A 21,659-nucleotide genomic window follows, 5' to 3' on the forward strand; every position below is an offset into this window, starting at 1 on the left:
GGAGAGAGAGAGGGAGGGAGGAAGGAATAGAATGGCTACAACAATCCTGAGTGTGGAGGCTTAATAAAAAATTGAAGGATGAGATAAGAAAATCAATTAGAACTGTTAATGAAAAACCCAAAGGAGAAGTGATGAATTAGAAGAGAAGCTGGAAAATCTTTGTCAAGTACTAGACATCTTGAAAAAGAATATAAGGGACAGATTTTTTTTAAATCCATGACACAACAAGATTAAAAAAAAAAATTAAAACTAGTGGAGGCAGCAGGGTAGCTCAATGGATTGAGAGCCAGGCCTAGAAATGAGAGGTCCTGGGTTCAAATTTGGCCTCAGAAATTTTCTAGCTGTGTGACCCTGGGCAAATCATTTAACCCCTGTGTAATTAGGATTTGCACCCCAGGACTCTCTCCCAGCATTCCATATTCCTTCTTACATTATGTGCTAACACAGGGAGGATATAAGTTTTGTGTGATCCTACACCTCTCTCTTTTCCCCTAGGGGAAAGGGGCTGGGAAAGCTGGCTTTCCTCAGGCTTTTACTTTTGCACTTTCATTTCTTTTACTTCAAGTGATTATTAATAAATCTTATAAAATATAATACTTAGAGTTATTAGATATTAATTTAAATCTTACACCCCCATTGTCTATTCCTTACTACTTTTCTTCCTTGAAACCAATACACGATACTGATTCTAAGACTGAAGGTAAGGTTTAAAAATTAATTAATTAATTAATTAAAAACTAGCTATGTCATTGGTGAAAGGAGCTTCCCATGAAGAAATTCCTTCTACAATGAAGACATCTTGCTTAGAGCTGCTTTAGAGTACTGAGCGATTAAACAACAAAGCCTATATGCATCAATCAGTAATAGAACCCTGATATTCTTAACTAAAAAGCTGATTGACTATCCGCTAAACCATGCTGCTTCATGAAATCAATAACTGTCAAAGAAAAATCAGAAAACAACAAAACTGGAAGAATGCTAGAGGTGGTGCAGAGGACAGATCACTGAACTTGGTGGTTAGAAAGACCTGAGTTCAAATCCAGCCGCAGACACTTACTAGCTATATGACCCTGAGAAAATCATTTAACCTATATTTGCTTCATTTTCTTTAACTGTAAAATGTGGTTAAAACAGTACTTGCCTGTCTCATAGGGCTGTTGTGAGATTCCAGTGACATAATATTTGTAAAAATTATTTGCACAGTCTGGCACATAGTGGTTTCTATATAAATGACTTTTCCCCCTCCCTGTCCCTTTTTAATATGTGAGGACACACAAACATGGTGGTGGTCATGATGTGGGGAGGGGTAAGAGAGTAAGTTTTTTTTTTCAGTTAACTCTATACCACTAACCCAATTCCTCTGATGCAAACATGAAATTTGTTTATGTTTATAATCACATTTTTTCTTAGTAGTATTATTTTGAAGAATGGGTCTAGGTTCCAAGGGTTAGCATACTAGGTAAATGAGTTTCCATTCTTGGGATGGTCCCAAGGCTCTCCTTGGGCTCTCCTTGAGAAAATCCCTACTGACATAATGCAGAAGAAATACCTATACAAACTGTGGTGGAGGAGTGGAAGGTAAGGAAATGGACTTCTGCTTCTACATGGTCAGGATCTTAGTTGCTTGCCAAGAATCTTTCCTTTCCCCTGAATGAGTCAGCTGTTAAGTGTTAGAAAGTGCCAGCCCAGAAGTACCAGCTGCCAGATTCATCTTCCTAATGTATTGTTCAAATCACATCAGTCTGTTCAAAAATTTTTAATTTCCCCTCATTGCTTATGGAATAAAGTTCACTTTTGGGGGGCATATAAGGCCTTGCAGAAAATGTTTTTTAATTAAAAATACTTTTAAGTTAATCAGTAACAAACAGGACATTCCAATCTAAGAGATTATTTTTTATTAAAAGGATTGTAGGAAAAAAAAAAAAAAAAAAAAAAAAAAGAAAAAGGGGCAGCTGGGTAGCTCAGTGGAGTGAGAGTCAGGCCTAGAGACAGGAGGTCCTAGGTTCAAACCCGGCCTCAGCCACTTCCCAGCTGTGTGACCCTGGGCAAGTCACTTGACCCCCATTGTCCACCCTTACCAATCTTCCACCTATAAGTCAATACACCGAAGTACAAGGGTAAAAAAAAAAAAAAAAAAAAAAAAAAAAAAAAAAAAGGATTGTAGGAGAAACTATGAATTTGGATTTTTGCTGTCATTTTAAAATCTAAGCTTGTCAAGTTAAAAAACAAAATTTTCCTGTTAGTGTCATCTTCTGATTTTTTTTCTTCTGTGCATATTATTTTATTCTATCAATGTTTGGTTTTTTTTATCATCTCTGTCACTTCTCATGGTCATCCTCCTTTCTATCCTATAATCTTTCCCTTGTAGCAAATAACTACAGTCAATCAAAACAAATCAACAAATTGGCTGAATACAAAAATGTATGCCTCATTCTACAATTCAAGACCAGGGGCTCAGTAATCATATGGCCCAGGGGGCATGTATGACCCCATTCTAATCTATTATCTTTCTTTTAGGAGGTGAAGAGCATGATTGAATCATCAATTTTCTGAAATCATGACTGGATGCTACATTCAGAGTTTTTTCTTTTACATTGCTCCCTAAATTTGTTCTCCTGGTTCTGATCATTTCCTTTTGGTTGGGTTCCTGCAAATGTTTCTAACTCTTGTTCTCACATATTTGTATCAATTTTCCACATGGCATTGATATCAGATCTTTATCAGCAATATTTACTGCAAAGATCTTCCCCAATTAACTGCTTCATTTCTAATTCTAGTTGTATTAATTGTGTTCAGTCAAAACTGTTTCAATTTTGTGTAGTTAAATGTTTCCTCCATTTTAGTTTCAATTCTCTTATCCATTTAGTTAAAAATTCTTTCTCTAACCACAGTGAGACGGAAGCTAGGGGAAGCAATGGATAGAGCATCAGGGCTGGAGACAGAAAAACCTGAATTCAAATCCAGTCTTAGACACTTACTAGCTGTGCAACCCTGGGCATGTGAATTATCCTCTTTTTGCCACATTTTTCTCATCTATAAAAACCAGGCTAATAATAGACATGTACTTCTCATAGTTGTTGTAAGGATCAAGTGAGATAATAATTGTAAACAATCTAGCATAGTACCTAGCACCCTATAAACATTAGCTATTATTATTATTATTATTATTATTATTATTATTCCAATTTGGAATTATACCCAAAGGGCTTTAAATATTATATGCCTTTGATCCAGCTATACCACTACTGGGTTTGTACCCCAAAAAGATTAAAAAATGTTTGTACAAAAATATTTATAGCCTCACTCTTTTTGGTGGCAAAAAATTGGAAAATAAAGGGGATGGCCCTTGATTGGGGAATGGTTGAATAAATTATGCTATATGATGGCGATGGAATACTATTGTGACATAAGAATGATGAACTGCTTGACTTCTCTATGAACTGGAAAGACCTCCATGAACTGATGAAGATGAAATGAGCAGAACCAGGAGAATATTATACACAGTGACTGAAAGTCTGTGGGACGATAAAAAGTAAAAGACTCTGCTAATAATAGTAAAGATCAAGAACAATCCCATGGAACTTATGAAAAAGAATGCTATCCACATCTAGAGAATTATGGGAGCAGAAACACAGAATAAAAACATTAATTCATCACTTTGTTAGATGGGCATATGACTTAGAGTTGTAGTTTTAAAAGATTATTCTATTACAAATATGAATAATATGGAAATACATTTTGAGTAATAAGACATGTATAAACCAATGAGATTGCTTGTCAGCTCCAGGAGGGGGGAGGGAAAAGAGAAAGGAGAGAACATGAATGATGCAACCATGGAAAAAAATTCTAACACAAATAAAATAATGTAAAAAACAACAACAACAACAATGTAAATTCTGTACCAAAAAAAAAAAAAGTATTGCCTTCCATTCTCCTTCAAATTTGTTTATAATTATACCTTTCTATTTAGGTCATGTTTCTATTTGAAATTTATTCTTATATGGTGTATAATTCTGGTTTGGACCTAATTTCTCTGAAAGTTATTTTTTCAAGTTTTTCCAGACATTTTTGTTGATTTACAATCTGATTCTAATTTATCTTTCAAACTTCACAGCACTCCTTATGTAATAAGAAGAGTTTATTGCAATTCATTGTGATTGTTTTAAAAAGTTTGAATTGCATTCATTGCAAAAGTCTTATGAGGTAGGTATTACTCTAATTTTGCAAACAAGGAAACTGAGGGTCAAGGAGTTTATGATTGATTGCTGGCATAGAATTAGAAACTGTTGGAGACCTGACTCAATTCTAGGCCTTCTTTACTCTGTTTAGCACTCTAAACCACTGGCTAGTTCCCCTTCCTGAACACATTCATAATTTTGTGCATTTGTGTCTTTGTTTCTGATATTCTTTACATGTGGGATTCCTTTCCCTTTTTCATGGAAAGCCCAGCTGAAATAATATCCTCTTCATGGAGCCTTTCTTATTGCCTCTGACCATTCATCATCTATGCTTTCTTTGAGCCTTGAGGGGACCTTGTTTTTAATTTTACTTTCCTCCCTGATCACATTGTATTTTGCATTATTGATATTTGCAACATTTCTTATATCCTTTCACCAAATTGTAATTATCTTCCTGGAGGTCAAGAATTATATTTAATTCATCTTTGTACTTCCCCTTTCACTTATTTCAGTGCTTCATATATAGAGGACTTAATAATAGTTTGTTGAATGAAGAAAAGAATGAGGAATGTTAATATTTTATTCTGGCATTCTTCAATAGTTCTTAATAATCAAGTTTGAATTTCCAGAACCATAGAATCAGGTTGTTTAGACACTGGTCCTTTGATTGATGCTTTCTCCTTCATATATGTATTTGTATACATATGTGCATATACACATATTTATTTTTTCTTATTTTAAATCTATTCCTTTAGATAAGGGAAGGGTTAATATGAAGATAAAAGTCTTTGGGCAGAAGAAAGCAGGCAAATTAGGAAGACTGACTCTTGTATGTTTCCTTAATGATATAAAATAATATAATATAAAATAATATAAAATAAAATAATAAAAATATTTTAATAATATAAAAATAATATATACATTTATTTCAATGTTTATTATCATCTTGGTAAAGTAATGGGTCATTGGGAAGTGGAGGATTGCTCTATTTGGGAGTCTCATCGTGTACTTGGTTAGAACTAATATAATAGTGTACATGAAAGAATTGACCAATCATCTAATCAGAGCGTAAAAATTAGCAAGTATATCTCATTCTCAGGATTTGAGTTCCAGAAGTCTCCATGTCTCTTATTTTGCTTTCAAAGGACATGTTACTAGAGGGATGGAGAATGAGAACCAGACGGTGATTATTGAATTTCTCTTCACTGCATTCCCACATTTCCAAGATGGTGGCTTTCCTTTCTTCATCCTCCTGCTCTTCATTTACCTATTCATCATTATAGGCAACTCCATGGTTTTTGTTGCTGTCATTGTAGAATCTCGTCTCCACACACCCATGTACTTCTTCATTGGTGTCCTTGCTTTCCTGGAGATTTGGTACACCACAACCACCATCCCAAAGATGCTCACCAACCTAGTAAGTGACCAGAAGACCATCTCCATAGCTGGTTGTCTCCTGCAGATGTACTTCTTCCATTCAATTGGCATAACTGAAGCTTATCTCTTGACCACCATGGCCATCGATAGATATCTGGCCATCTGCTACCCCCTCCGCTACTCAACCATCATGACTCCACAACTTTATACTTTGCTGACCTTGGGCTGTTGCTTCTTTGGCTTCCTTACTCCTCTACCTGAAATCGCTTGGATTGCCACACTGCCATTTTGTGGTCCAAATCAAATTCACAACATCTTCTGTGACTTTGACCCCATACTGAACCTAGCTTGTGTTGATACCAGCTCTATTATATTGATTAAGGTTGTGGACATTATCCATGCCATGGAAATCATCTCAGCCATTACACTGGTTACTTTGGCCTATATCCAGATTATTGGGGTGATTCTGAGGATCCGATCATCTGAGGGGCGCCACAAGGCCTTCTCCACCTGTGCCTCCCATCTTGCTATTTTCTTGATCTTCTTTGGGAGTGTAGCCCTCATGTACCTGCGCTTCAATGCCAAGTATTCCTTTATGTGGGACACTACTATTAGTCTGATGTTTGCTGTGTTATCTCCTTTCTTCAACCCCATTATTTATAGTCTGAGGAACAAGGAGATTAAGGGGGCCATCAAAAAATATTTGTGTCAATTAAAGATTTTCACATGCTATTCCACTTAACTGAAATGAAGTATCTACTAGAAAGTGGAAATTGGAAAGCTTTAATTACTGTGATTCCAATATGTATCCATATCCATGTTCTGATTTCCCTGGCTTCTTTCAAGTCCCAGTTAAAATCCCATTTTCTACAGAAGTCTGAAGTCTAAATCCCTTTTAATTCTAATGCTATTCCTCTCTTGATTATTTCTTATTTATTCAATAGATATATCTATACATATTTGTCTTGCTTGTTGTCTCTCCCATTAGATTATGAGTTTCTTGGTGGCAGGAACTGTTTATTGATTTACTCTGCATCCCCAAACTTCACACAGTGCCTGGCCCATAGTAGGTGCTTAATAAATATTTATTCAATCGCTGACTACATAAGTGTGAGACAAAGAATATTGTCCCAATACTTATTTTATCTGTTAATATATAGTAAATGGTGACCTCAGTCTTTCTATTTTTTTGTCAGTATGTTAAATAGGCTCAAAAATAAACTAGAGGAATCAATAATCAGCACGACCAAAATTGGAAAGAAAGAATTGATAGTTTTTTATTGTCTGACCTTTGAATCCAAATTGAGATCTTTTCTTCCCAAACATTTTTCTGAGGTTAGGGATCAGAAAGGCAAATGTCACATCCCTCAGATCCAAGTGAAGTTTTGCAAAGCTCTGTGCAATTTCTGTTGATAAATCTGGTCAACTCTTATTTTTGGAGAAGAGTGATGTAGATAATTCAAATGACAGATAATTTGATAGATATGTTTTTGTACTTATATTTGGAAGGAGATTCAGTTAATGTTCTTGGAATTTTACTAGGAAAAGTCCTATATGTATGTCAACTTTTTATAATCAGTAAACATATATTATGTAACTCATATATGCCAGGTAGTATGTTTATGAGGCAGCCTAGATATAATGGAAAGAATGCTGGCCTAAGAACAAGAAAAACTGAGTTTTAATACCATTCGCTGGTTATATTGCCCTGGACTAATCACTTAGTCATTCTAAGACTCAGTTTCTTTCTTTATAATATGAATAAATTAACAACTGTACTACATAACTCACAGGGTTGTTTTTGAGAAAAAGCACTTTTTAAAATGTAAGGAACTAGAGAAATATGAGATCTAATCAATACCATTGTTATTTCATGTTGATATACTCATATTTTCACGTCAGCTAGAAAGTTTCCCTGTTATAGCCAAGCTTCTAAAAATGGGGACAGTATCTGGGTAGATAGAGGGTTAGCCCATAAGTAACTGGACTTTTTCCTGATGATTTGTCTAGCAATGGGTACTTGCTGGATTTTTTTAAAGGGTTAGGGGTAAGGAGTCAAAGCCTAAATGACCTATTATCCTGGAATAATCCCTTGGCATGGAAATTTGCCTGATTGTTTTGTTGGAGCATCCTGGCCCCAGAAGAAGGAATGCAATTCTTGCCTTTGATAGGAAGACTGGAATATTTAGTTTGGTTATGAGCTAGTCCTTTCATCAGAAAGGCTTCAAGAGTCCTTTGAAAATGAGAATTAATTCTGGAGAAAGGAAAAATAAGCTGTCACAAGAAAAGGGCTGATAAAAAGATTCCTAAAATAACAAAAACAAACCAAGAAAGGTCATAAAACCCTCATCCTTAGCAAAGATATGTCTGTCAAGGTTCCAAGCTAGGCAGAGATGAGAATCTACCGGAGGATACCTGCAGGATAAAGAAACTCAGGGTCTGCAAACAATTGACCGAGTATTTATTAAGAGTTTACCAGATGCCAAGCATCCTGTCAACCTCTGGAGACACAGTAAGAAAGGAAATTGTCTTTACCCTCAAGGAATTTCTCTTTCTCAGAGAAGCAAAATACATGTGAATATATCTGAGTGTATATACACAGAAACCAATAAATACATATATATACATATATATATATATAGTTATGTTGTTGTTATTCAGTCACTTTTCATTCATATCCAACTGTTAGAGACCCCATTTGGAGTTTTCTTGGCAGAGATACTGGAATGATTTGCCATTTCCTTTCCTGGCTCATTTTACAGATGAGGAAACTGAGGCAAATAGAATTAAGTGACTTGGCCAGAGTAACATAGCTAGAAGTGTCCGAGGCATCCACCATGCCATGTAGCTACTCATCTCTAGTTATAGCTATGTGAAATAGGAGATTCTAGATTTTTTTATCTCTTTTAATGGTATAGTGGGTTGTTTTGAAAGGGATTTCCTCTATCAATGAAGCAATTTTTCTTAAAAAGTTGTCCCCAGCCCATCATACTACCTTTCATGAAAAAAGTAAGTTACAAGATATATATATAATATATATAATTTTTTTAGGTGGAGGGATGCAGAAAACACTATTGGCTGAGTTAATTAGGGGAGGAAAACATGTAGAAAGTAGAAAGTGGGCTGGTATGAAAGAAACTAGGTATTTTCAGAGGTGAGGGTCCTAAGGGAGTACATTCTAAGCATGAGGGATAGTCAGTGCAAAGACAGGAAGCCAGGTAATGGAATGACACGTGTGAGGGACAGCAAGAAATTTGCCTGGATTGTAGAATGTTAAGAGAGTAATGTATTAGATTAGAAAAGTAGGTTGAGGCTAGGTTGCAAAGGGCTTTAAATGCCAAATGGAAAAGTTTGCATTTGACCCTAAGTGACTGGAGTGTATTGATCAGGAGTTTGACACGGTCAGACTTGTGCTTTAAGAAAATTACTTTGAAGGCTGAGTCAAAGATAAATTCAAGAAGAGAGAGAATTAAGGAGAGGCTGATGTCAAGCCTAGAGCTTGGCTCTGGTGACAATAAGGAGGGGTGGAGGAGAGCTGTCTGGGAAGACCTGATTAGCTTGCCGTGGGGAAGCCCAGATCTGCTCAGAGGTGATAATATATAAGTATCTCTCCTGTTAGACTTTCTTTTGGCTGTGGGACCCTTAATGCCCTTCATATTAATAACTAGGGCAGTACTGAAGGGGTAAGAATTTACATGGGAACAGGGCAAATTTTCTTCTTTTTGCTCCCAAGTACACAAAAAAGCTTTTGTCTTCCTGACTTCAGGATAAGAAACTGTGTCTTGTTTAGCATAGAATTTGACAGAGGGAACCCCTGCCATCTTAGCTGGTTTGAGAAAAAAGGACATACCTTACAGCCCTGAGTTCTCTCCTGACTTGTGGCTATATAATCAAGTTAATAAGCATTTAGTTCAGTACTTACAGTGTGCTCAGCACAAAGGGCTTCAGTTTTGTTTTGCTTTGTTGTTTCCCATCCACAAATACAAGGACACAATCTTTATCCTGCCTGTTCCAAAGATCACTTTCAATATATATGAAACAACTGATATAAAAGTGTTATGAGCTCTTGAAGAGAAAAGCAAAATAATGTAGAACTCAATCATTATAGACATTGACTCTCTCCAATAATATTTATTTCACTTGTTCTCAGATCTAATAAGCAGGCCACTGCTCTAAGGTGACATGCCTTCCATTCCCTTTGCTGCCAAACTGTGTCTCCTCTTCTATTTTCAAATCTCTATTTAAGTATATTATCTTCTGTAATGTCTTTCCTGATTCATTTCATGCAATTTTAATTACTCTACTCTTCCTCCACCTGACTTCTCCTGTTTCTTCCAAACTCTTTTTAAATATTATGCTTCAAAATTCTTGATGGTTCATATGTGTTTGTGTCCCATTATATGTCATGTTTTTCCCTAATAAAATTTTATTTTATATTTTCCCAATTACATTTAAAAAGTTTCCAACATTTTTTAAACCCTTACCTTCCATCTTGGAGTCAATACTGTATATTGGCTCCAAGGCAGAAAAGTGGTAAGGGTATACGCAATGGGGGTTAAGGGACTTGCCCAGGGTCACACAGCTAGGAAGTAACTGAGGCCAGATTTGAACCCTAGGACCTCCCATCTCTAGGCCTGGCTCTCAATCCACTGAGTCACCCAGCTCCCCACCCCCCAACATTATTTGTTTATTTGTTTATTTATTTTTATATTTAAATATTTTGTTTTTTTTTAAGAAAAATGTTCTATGGTCACATTATTCATGTTTTTACTTTCCCCTTCACCCCCCCTTCACCCCCTCCATAGCCAATGCACATTTCCACTGGTTTTAACATGTGTCATCAATCAAGACTTATTTACATATTATTGATAGTTGCATTGGTGTGGTCCTTTCAAGTCTACATCCCCAATCATGTCCACATCAACCCATGTGTTCAAGTGGTTGTTTTTCTTCTGTGTTTCCACTTCCCAACATTTTTAAAAGAAGATTGATTCTCGAATTCTCTCCCTCTCTCTGTCCCTCCTCCACCCTCTCACCCCATGGTGGTAAGGAATCTCATATAGATTATTAATCCTTTTGTGGAAGGAAACTCAAATAGAAAAAAAATAAGATAAAGTTTAAAAAGGTTTTTTGGTCTGGATTCAGACTGGATTCAGAGTTACTTTTTTTCTGGAAACAGATGATTTTTTTCATCATGAGTCCTTTGGGGTACTTTTGTATCATTGTATTGTTGAGAATAGCTATTATTCACAGTTGTTCATTGTATAGTATTCCTGTCACCATATACAATGTTCTCCTGGTTCTATTTACATCACTCACCTTCAGTTCAGGTAAGATTTTTCCAGCTTTTTCTGAGCTCCTTCTGCTTGTCATTTTTTTACAGTATAATAGTATTCCATTACAACCATATATTATAAATTACTCAGTTTTCCCCCAACCAATGGGTCTCTCCTCACTTTCTAATTCTTTGCTCCCCACCAAATATGTTTCTTTAAATATTTTTTCCCTCTGTCTATATATGCTACTTCTAACTGCCATAATAATGACAAAGTTCTTTGGAGTTGAAAGAATCATCACCTCCTATATAGAGATGTCATAGTTTAACCTTATTGAATGTATTTGGAATTTTCTTTCATGTTTACCGTTTTATGATTCTTTTGAGTCTTGTATATGACAGTCAAATTTTCCATTCAGCTCTGGTCTTTTCATAAGGAATATTTAAAAGTCCTGGGCAGCTGGGTAGCTCAGTGGAGTGAGAGTCAGGCCTAGAGACAGGAGGTCCTGGGTTCAAACCCGGCCTCAGCCACTTCCCAGCTGTGTGACACTGGGCAAGTCACTTGACCCCCATTGCCCACCCTTACCAATCTTCCACCTATGAGACAATACACCGAAGTACAAGGGTTTAAAAAAAACAGAATTAAAAATCCTCTATTTCATTTAATGCTCATCCCCCCCCAAGGGATTATGCTCAATTTTTCTGGGTAAGTGATTCTTTGTTGAAGTCTTAGTTCCTTTGTCCTCTGAAATATCATATCACAAGCCTTCCAATCCTTTAATGTAGAAACTGCTAAATCTTATGCTATCCCAACTGTGGCTCCATGATATTTAAATTGTTTCTTTTTGGCTACTTAGAACATTTTCTCCTTGACCTTGGAGTTCTGGAATTTGACTCTAATATTCCTGGGAGTTATCCTTTTGTGATCTCTTTTAGGAAATGATTGGTTGATTTTCAATTTCTATTTTGCCCTGTGATTCTAGACTATTGGGGAAGTTTTCTTTATAATTTCTGGAATGATGATATCTAAGCTCTTTTTTGATCATGGCTTTCAGTTAGTCCAATAATTTTTACATTATCTCTCCTGGACTTATTTTCCAGGTCAGTTGTTTTTTCAATGAGATGTTTCACATCTTCTTCAATATTTTATTCTTTGGATTTTGTTCAATTGTTTCTTGATGTCTATGGAGTCAAATGGCTTCTATTTGTACAATACTAATTTTTAAGGTATGATCTTCTTGAGTGAGCTTTTCTATCTCCTTTTACATTTGGCCACTTTTACTTTGTTAAGACTGCTTTTCTTCAGTGAATTCTTGTATCTCTTTTTCTATAAGGCTGATTATGCCTTTCAAGAAGTTCTCTTTTGTGCATTGTTGTGTATTTTTTTCCATTTGGCCAATTCTGCTTTTTAAAAAGTTTTTCTCTTCATTGGATTTTTGTACCTCTTTTACCAGTTGTCCTAGTCCATTTTTTAAGATATTAATTTCCTTGGCATTTTTTGTGTCTCCTTTACCAAGTTATTGACTCTTTTTTCATACTTTCCTGTATCACTCTTATTTCTTTTCTCAATTTTCCTTCTATCTTTGTTACTTTATTTTAAAAATCCTTTTTGAGCATCTCCATTACTTCATTTTGGACTTGAGAGTAAATAATATTTTTCTTGGAGGCTTTGTATGCAGCAATATTGATTTTGTTGTCTTCTTCTGAGTTTGCATTTTGTTGTTTCCTGTCACTACTTTTTGTTGTTTTTTTCAGTCCTTTTCTTTTCTTTTAATTAAAATATTTTAATTTTAATTGAATCTTAAATTAAATAAAATTAATTAATTAAAAGAACTTAATTTTAATTAAAAATAATTTAATCTATAACTGCTAAAGGGAACACTGTTCCATACTTCAGGTTCTTTGTGTAGCTTCCTTCAGAGATTGTTCTGGAGATCTATCTGCTTTTAGTTCTTTATGATGTTAGGATGGATTTGTTTCTTACTCTCCTGGCCTGAGTTCTAGTATGTGAGTAACCCTAAGGCATCTTTCTCCTTTTGTAATTGTGACAAGGCTCTCCTGTGATTGCGACCTATTTCTCCTCATTCTGAAATTGGGGCCCTGGTCTGCAACCTGGTTCTGAGTATGGGTAATGCAACAACAATCTTGCAACCAGATAAAGCAAAGGGAACCCTCTAATCTCCTTCTGAGCAGTTGTCCGACCCCCTCCCCTGATTATTGTCTGTGTCTAAGAGCTCCAGAAGCCTTTGCTGATGCTTTAGCTGCACCCAAGAGCTGTAACCCAGGTAAGGCCTGCCCTAGTGTACTGGACTCCACGTCCACCCCAGTGCCCTAGATTTTCTGTGCCAGACCTCTAAGTTATTTTGGGCTGAAAAATTACTTGACCTTATCTTTTTATGGATTATGTTGCTCCAGAATTCATTTTTGAGGCATTGTATCAGAGTTTTTAGAGAGTAATTTGGTAGATTTCAGAAGGATCTGTATATCTTCTCTGCCATTTTTGGTCTGCCCCCCAACCCCCATGTCATGGTTTTAACATGCATTTCTTCAATTATCCCTGCTAGTCTGGAACCACTTTCATGGCACAGACCCTGCCTCTTCCTAAGCCACTTCACCCAGTGTCCACCTCTGCCCTCCCTTGCCTACTTTCCAACAACCTCATTAGTGAGTTCTTCCCTCATTTAAATGTGAGTTTCTGGAAGGCAAGAACTGTGTCTCTTCCTTTAATTTGTTACCCAGTGCTTAGCAGAATGCCTAGAACATACTAATATTCAGTCTGTCTGTCTATCTATCTATCTATCTATCTATCTATCTATCTATCTATCTATCTATCTATCTGTCTGTCTATCACTCCTCTGCCTCTTAATCTGTCTGCTCCTCTTGGATACTTCTACTGCCTAATTGTTACCACTCCTTGGGAGAATGAAAACATTGATAAAGAGGAAGTTGAGACATGGAGTTCCTGAGTCTCCTGACAATGAATGATTTTCTTTAGGGATCAGATAGCTTTTTTTTTAAAAAAAATCCTTACCTTCTGTATTAGAATCAATATTGTGTATTGGTTCCCAGACAGAAGAGTGGTAAGAGCTAGTCAATGGGGGTTAAGTGACTTACCCAGGATCACATAGCTAGGAAGTGTGTGAGACCACATTTGAAGCCAGTACCTTCTATCTCTAGGCCTGGCTCTTAATCTATTCATCATCTAGTGGTCCCCACAGATTGTCTTTTTAACTACAGGAAACCTGGACAATCAAGATGGAGCTGAATAGATATATCTCATTTGTCTACTTTAAAAGACAACTTCTTGCATCTGTTTGAGCCAGTTATAGCCCAGTACCTCTCCTGGCCTTTTTAATCCAATCCTTGATACAACTCTGTAGATTTCTGGACATGATCTTAGGCTTTTAAAATGTTTCATTTGAGACTTCTTGCTTACTCATCTTTAGTGGCTGTTAAGGATATGTGTACTAATGAATCTGCTCTGTGATGCTCTAAAATGGTCTAGAATATTTTCATATGATAAGCTTTCTTTATCTATTCTTTATTTTGAGTAACTTCATTACTCAGCTTACCTGTCTCATTTTTCTCTCCATGCTAAACATGACTTGGTCTGTAATGCTCATCTCTCATGACCTGGACTGGTAGCCTTCAAACAATGTTACTCTCAATTGGAATCATTGGTCGGCTAGTCACTTTCAGCTCTAATCCATAAGAATAAAATATAATTATCTAACAGCTGTTAGATGGGGCTAATGAGAACGGTGGTCATGATCGGCTAGAACAAATATGGATTTGTGCAAAAATAAAATTATTTATACAACAAAATATAAGATATTTTCATATCTACATTCACATATTCATATCTATATTCACACATATAAATCAGAGTAGAAAAGAACCTTAAAGAATGTAGTTTAACAAGGCATCTATCCTTCTTTGTTAAAGTTATAATAAAATGTTCCTTAAAACATGTGACTTTAGAAATAATCTCAAAAACAAAACACTGTGTCAAGCAGGCTTACCAAGAGTGTTTGCTACTGCCATAAGGAAATGAACACAAAATAAAAATGAATTGGGAATTCAATATAGTGAAACTATTAATTTATTGTATGATTTTATCTATATCCAATAAGCCTAACTTACTAACAGTTTATATTTCTTCCCTTATTTTCCATGAAGGGAGGGGAATGTCTGGTTCAGAGCAGTTCTCTAACCTTCTCTTTTCATTTACCTTCCCTGGGTAAGGTCTCCTTCTAATTAGTCATTGCTAACAGATCCATCCTTGATAGAATGTTAGCTGTCCATAGTTTTAGCAATTCACCAAATCCATCCCCCATGCCTCAGTACATAGGAGCACAGAAGAGCATATGGCATTTCTATGACTAGGAATTTTCTTGGAAATAAGCACCATTGGAAATTGCCATTGGAAAAACTCAGAGAAATGTGAAACTTCAGCAAGAAAAATCATTTTGGAAACTGAGTAAATCTAAACTAAGAATTTTCAAGCTAAGTTTCTAACATACAGATCATCTAATTCCTCTTCCTTCTCTTATCATTTTCTTTAACCTCTTTCTGTTCCTTCTTCTCTTTCCAGTTGTGATCTGAATCAGTGAAATGAGCACTGGCTTTCTCACAAGGAGCCCTGGGTTCAAGTCCCTTCTGGGATGTGCTTACTACTCATATACCTTGGGAAAATCACTTATCCTTAGGCCTTAGTTTCCTCATCTGTAAGATCATATGGCTTCTGAAGTCCCTTTCAAGTCTAGATCTATGATACTAAATTATATTCATATGAATGAAAGAACAAATCTAGAAGTATAAGAGATTAACCCACTCCAATGATTTAGGAGAGGACAATTAAAACAGTAAAGGATCTTCAAGTCATCCTCATATAAAGATCATTTGAAGAAATGTCTAGCTATGAAAAACGAAGTAAAGAAAGCTTAGAGAGTCATGATGCTGACTTCAAATTTTTGAAGGACTATGATAAGTAAAAAAAGGATTTTCTTGAGACCATGAGAAAAAAAAAACTAGGAGCACTGAGGAAAATAAGAAGGATTGAAAAGAGGTAAAGACAATTTAGGGCAAACATACTAAAAATTAAAATTATTTCAAGGTAAAATGGGTTCCCTGTCTCATCATTCTGAATCCATATTACTGGAGGCCTTCAAGCTCGGTAATGACTTATCAGGATTTTGTAGAGAGGATTTCTCTTCTCAAAGGAGGGGAGTAGATGATGGATTTTTAACCTAGGGTTCATGACATTTAAAAAATAATTTATATAGTAACTTATTGTCATTAAAATTTATAATTCTATGCATTTTATTCTATAAATTAAAAAAAAACATCAGTCTAGGAAGCTGTCTATAGTCTTCATCAGACTTCCAAAGGTAGCAACAGAACAAAATAATAAAAAAGCTTAAGAACCCACCCATACCCTAGATGATCTCTGAACTGCCTTTCTACTCTGAGGTTCTGTGTGCCTGGGAGCTTAGATAAATGAGCTGGAGGAACACTCCATCCTTGTGATTAACTGATCTTTTTCTTTCATTTCTTTGTGTCCCTCAGTTCTTAGCACAGACCTGGCATGCATAGTTGGCACTGTGTAAGTGCTTGCTGACATATGGACTTTATTCCTTAAAAAATAAAACAAATCATAATCAGAAATATATTCCTTGCTTTATATTCAAGCTAATGTTTTCTCAACTAATTCATCATTTTTCTTACCCTCTTTTATAGACTTAAAGACACCTCAGGAACCTGCTGAGTCATGTAGCAACTGGAGAGAGGACTGAGTTGATTCTGTCTGGTACAGATAATGTGGATTTTTCACAACGAGGCTTTAGGCCTGGGGAGGCTTCATCTCTCCATTTCCCGCCCATAGCCCAATAGCCAGGGTTTTGTCTCAGTTATAGTAGACAGTTCTAAGTGAATCTTCTCTTCTTCTTGTGATCTATTTGGGGTTTTGGTCTCCATCAGAACCAGTTGTTCAGGGAAAGAGGGAACTCTTACCAAAGGAGATCGTGAGTACAGAATTACCCTTAGTGCAAAATGATATTATTCCAACTTGCTCTTTCTTCCTTATCCCTAACAAGTGCATTCAGTAAGCCATTGTGGTTTTTGCTGTTGTTATTGGGGTTTTGTTTTGTTTTGTTTCAGAAAATAGGAGAATTTTTATTTTAAACTTTCCCTTATGGAACTACTGTTCCCATAACATGTTTTGTCTTAGATTCCTGAATGAAACGAGGATTTGGCAACAATCCTTGGTTCATTGTGTTATTTTCAGACAAATTATAATTTTTATTTGGGCTCTGAACTTATAAGCAAAAGGTTCATAGCATGAGCCCATTCTATGAAAATACCAGCAGTGACCAGCAATAAATCTGCAATTATAGGCGAAGAGATCAAGGGAAGCTTAAAAGAGATGGCTAAATAAGAAGTCATTGCACTTGAATCCAAATGAATTAGATGGCACTGATAGAGATCCTACTCTACACAAGGATGGGCAATATTTCAAATGAGAAATTTTAGTCATTATGTAGAGAATAGAGATTGTCAAGAGAAAATCTTGATACAGAAAGAGGAGATGGAATTTATAGTGCTGAAGATAAAACAAAAGTTTATGAATTCAATTCTCATGTGTTCAGGATTCATGATTAATGAATGATGACTAGGCTGAAATTTGTCTTGGTGTTTTATCTCTGAAAATAGGGATTACTAAACAAATTAGTAGTGTAAACAAGTTATTGTATTCAACTTAGCATTTCTTAAAGAGCCTACTAAGTGTCTGTCCTAGGCAGTGCAGATACGAAAATGAATCATGGTATGATCTCTGATCTCTGAACTCTGAGATCTTATTATTAAATAACTTTGAATATCCCTATAACTAGAGATTTTAAAAATAATTTTGAACATATATATTTACATGTTCAACTACTCTTATCCATTGAAGCAAATCTAGACAAGTCACTTCTTGAAAATACTCTTATGAAATCAATTGCTATTCTAAATCTTTTAAACAAGAGAATTACATTCCTTTTAAAGATTTGTATAACTCAGACCTCTCACTATTCCCAAATAATTTTGCGAAATTAGTTGAATTTTATTATACTTATTAGTTAACAGAGACAAGACTTTGAGAAAGTTAGTGGAGCTGATTTGGACTTTCCCCAAAGACTTGTCCCCTAATAAGCTTAAGTAAGATTATGGGGTTATAGCTTCAGACCTGAAATAGACTTGAAAGATAGCATAATCCAATCCTTTTTTTTTTTTACAAAGAAGGAAACTGAGGGTAAGAGTGATTAAGTGACTTGTTCAAATTCACACAGAGAACAAACAACAGAGCCAATAAAAACCCTCATTCCTGACTCATATCCAATCCTACTAGCCTAAATGGTAGCTAAAATAGGGGTGAAGGAAAACTTGTTTTAGAGGTGATAGGCATACTGGAAGGTTGTTAAGGACTATAATATTGTTATAGGCTAAAGAATATGTGGCAAAGTGCAAAGACATATATATATATATATTTAAAAATAAGTAATAAGTGAATTTGTTTTGCTTGATTATAATTATCTACTATGGGGAGAAGGAGAAGGCAGTGATAGTGGTAGTAATACAAAAATTAAAATTAAAATTAATAAAACATTAAAAAATATACAGAAGAGAGAAAAAAGGAAGGTGAGAAGGAAATGTAAAGCATTTTTGATACTATGATGTTAAGTTTAATATATATCTTTAAAATTTATGTGCCATAAAATGGATATCTTTTTGGAGCTATTTCTTTTTTGTCATTCTTTTTATAGTGTTTACATGTGCTGATATTTGTTTAATTCATAAGAAGAGGAAATGAAAAAGAAATATGTATCTTGGCAGAGTCCCAAGTAGAGCAGAAATTATGGGAAGGAGAATAAAAATTTCTCAGCAAGCCATTGACAGAAGTTTTTAATCTTTTAGGTAATGGAGAGCACTGGAATTAAAGTGCTGGAAACAGCAGAAGAGATCCAGGGAAGACGACGAGAGGTGTTAAGTCGGTACCAGCGCTTCAAAGAGCTTGTTACAGAACGTGGTCAAAAGCTTGAAGATTCCTATCATTATCAGGTTTTTAGGAGAGATGCAGATGACCTGGAGAAATGGATCTTGGAGAAACTCAAGATTGCTTCTGATGAAAACTACAAAGACCCAACTAACATACAGGTCACTTGGAAAACTCTACCTAATTGTTTTTGGGTTTTTATTTTTTTTCTCCCCAGAGCAGGTTCTGGGATAGAGTCAGGATGAGGGTCATAAAGGAAGAAGAAAGAGCCAATGGAGTAGGAGCCTGAAGAAAAGTGAGCTGGAAAGAAAAATGCAAGTCTCACTCATTTTACCAATTTTACCAAATTTGTCTCCCCAGAGAGGTGAGACTAGAAGGAAGGAGCGATGTTAAAAGAGATAGGTTCATTTGGTCTAAACATTATAGTAAACTTTGTTATAGCCCATTGGCCTAGCAAATTCCCTTAATGTTAGGCTAGAGAGTAGAGCTTCCAAGGAGTGAGTTTTCATGACAGCTCATGTGAAATCACCGGGAGATAGGGTTTGGGGTAAAGTTCTATAGAGGCAAAACTCAATGTCTCATTACTGCATCCACCTCAGGGAAGCTTTGGTTACCTTCAGGATTCAGTTTTCCAGAGAGTTAGTCCTGTACTGGGCAGGTAGGTGATACAGTGAATATGAGTGCTGACCTGAATTTAGGAGGACTTGTGTTCCTGAGTTCAAATCTGGCTTTAAACCATTACTAGATGGGTGACCCTAGGAAGATCACTTAATTGTTTGTCTCATTTTCTTGTTGGGAATGGTGTGGAGGATTATTTGTTCAAGAATAAAACCACTTAGGCAAAATGATAACACAAACTGAGCTGACCATTTTTTAAAGTGAACAACTGAACAGATGATAAAGAGATCAGAAAAGTTTGCATAAGCAAATAAAAGGTTATGATTATTTAGTTCTTCCATTGTTGCTCTTATCTCCATTGTGGCCAAAAGATGATTTTTGGCATCTTGAAATCTATACAGGGGAAGAAGCAGCTTTAGCAGTTGCTGTCAAATCAGCCCGAAACTGATGTATATTATCTTGGGACTTTTCTGACTAACTTTAGAGAAATTCTTTATCAGAAATTGGCCATAGGGAAATGGTTTTGTCATAGTAACTCACAAAGTAATTCCATACTAATGAATGGAGAGGGGAGGGGCGGAAGGAAGTGTTCTACATTGGTGAAAATGTATACACTGTTTAATTCACAGATCTTTGAAGCATAGGCAAGTCTTTAAAGTAATGTTTTTGTATAGGACTGTGTTTTCTTTATGGTGAACTATAAAAGGATAGGTCGTTACATAATCATATATTTAGAGGTACGAGGGGGCCTTAAGTCTTTTGTCTGAATTTATTCTTTACTTTTTATTTGATTTTTTGATATCTTTAAAATGAACACAAATATAAACTCATGTATTCATGTATGCACATGGGCACAAAAACACACACTCACACATACAAACTCCCTTACATTTGGTATTTGTGCTTCTTGCAACATTTTTTATGAATATTCTTCTCTTTCCTTTCATTATTCCCTTTCTCTAGGGGTCCATTTATTCTAAAATGTGTATACCTTAGCCTTATCCATTGGCAATCAACTCACCTCAGAATGAAGGTGAACTTCGATGATCTCTAGAGGATCCTGGGAAGTGGGATTAGGATGTAGAATGCTCTAACCATCTTTGGCTTCCAAACTACAGGGGAAATATCAGAAACATCAATCCTTTGAAGCTGAGGTACAAGCAAAATCTAGGGTGATTCCAGAGCTGGAAGAAATCAGAAGAGTTCGATTTGCTGAAGGACATTTTGCTCATGAAGACACCAAGGTGAATAGCTGGAAGTGGAGTTCCAGAATCAATCAACTGGTCAATCGAGAAGTGCTTTTTAAGTACTTATTACATTGCCAGGAACTGTAGTAGGTCTTGGGGCCATAAAATAGGAAATGAAACAACTCTCTTTCTCAAGGAGCTTATCTTCATTCTATCAGGGGAAACAACATGGGCATATAGCATCATGTACAAAATAAATATAAGTTTTTAAATTTGAGACTCTTAGGGGTAAAGAGAAGACATTAAAAGTTGGAAGGAACATGAAATGCTTGATGTAGAGGGAAGGTACTTAAATCTTGTGTGGAAAAGATCCTCCTGACCTCTACCTCATCAAATCACTACTTTCAGTATTCAATTAACTTCATCATGGAATCTATCTATCTTTCTATCTATCTATCTATCTATCTATCTATCTATCTATCTATCTATCTATCTATCTATCTATCTATCCACCCATTTCTCTCTCATGTATCTATCCATTTATCTATCTACTCTAATTATAATTTATAGATGTAGATATAATTGAACAGATGATGATATCATATAGAAGGTATTTGAATCTTGAAAGAAGTGACTCAATATATATGCATAAAGTAATATAAAATCATTTAGAAAGTACTTGAATCTTGAAAGAAGTGATCCTTGAAAGAACTGATTATATATACTCATGTAGAAAGTACTTGAATTTTGAAGGGAATGATTTAATATATATGTATATATTCACAATATTTCATATGTTTTATTGAAATATAGCTTTGAATTAAGATTTATATATAATATTTATTATGTGATAGTATATCATGTATAATTAATTACTTAATAATACATCATTATTATATATTAATATCATATGAATATATATGTTATATATTCAGTATATACACATATATTGAATCAATCCCTTTGAGATTCAAGCACTATTTCAGGAATCA

At 35.4% G+C, this 21,659-nt stretch overlaps 2 protein-coding genes across 2 annotated transcripts in view; both read left to right on the plus strand.

Annotated features, from left to right (window-relative positions):
* Nucleotides 1–5,334: 5,334 nt before the first annotated feature.
* Nucleotides 5,335–6,297, plus strand: LOC123245560 (olfactory receptor 6K6-like). Its single transcript, XM_044674509.1, has one exon. The coding sequence runs from the start codon at nt 5,341–5,343 to the stop codon at nt 6,295–6,297; it is 957 nt and encodes a 318-aa protein (XP_044530444.1). The 5' UTR covers nt 5,335–5,340.
* Nucleotides 6,298–18,786: 12,489 nt separating this feature from the next.
* The window catches only part of SPTA1 (spectrin alpha, erythrocytic 1), a 129,166-nt gene continuing 126,293 nt past the window's right edge, over nt 18,787–21,659 (plus strand). The window contains exons 1-2 of the mRNA XM_044675009.1: nt 18,787–19,023; nt 20,599–20,724. Of these exons, the coding sequence (XP_044530944.1) occupies nt 18,787–19,023; nt 20,599–20,724 (363 nt within the window). The remainder of the gene's footprint in view (nt 19,024–20,598; nt 20,725–21,659) is intronic.

Source organism: Gracilinanus agilis, chromosome 4 (genome assembly GCF_016433145.1).
Source record: "Gracilinanus agilis isolate LMUSP501 chromosome 4, AgileGrace, whole genome shotgun sequence".
Lineage (NCBI taxonomy): Eukaryota > Metazoa > Chordata > Mammalia > Didelphimorphia > Didelphidae > Gracilinanus > Gracilinanus agilis.

What these genes read in the sequence shown, in the direction of transcription:
- LOC123245560 (XM_044674509.1), top strand. Translation starts at nt 5,341, where the DNA reads ATGGAGAATGAGAACCAGACGGTGATTATTGAATTTCTCTTCACTGCA.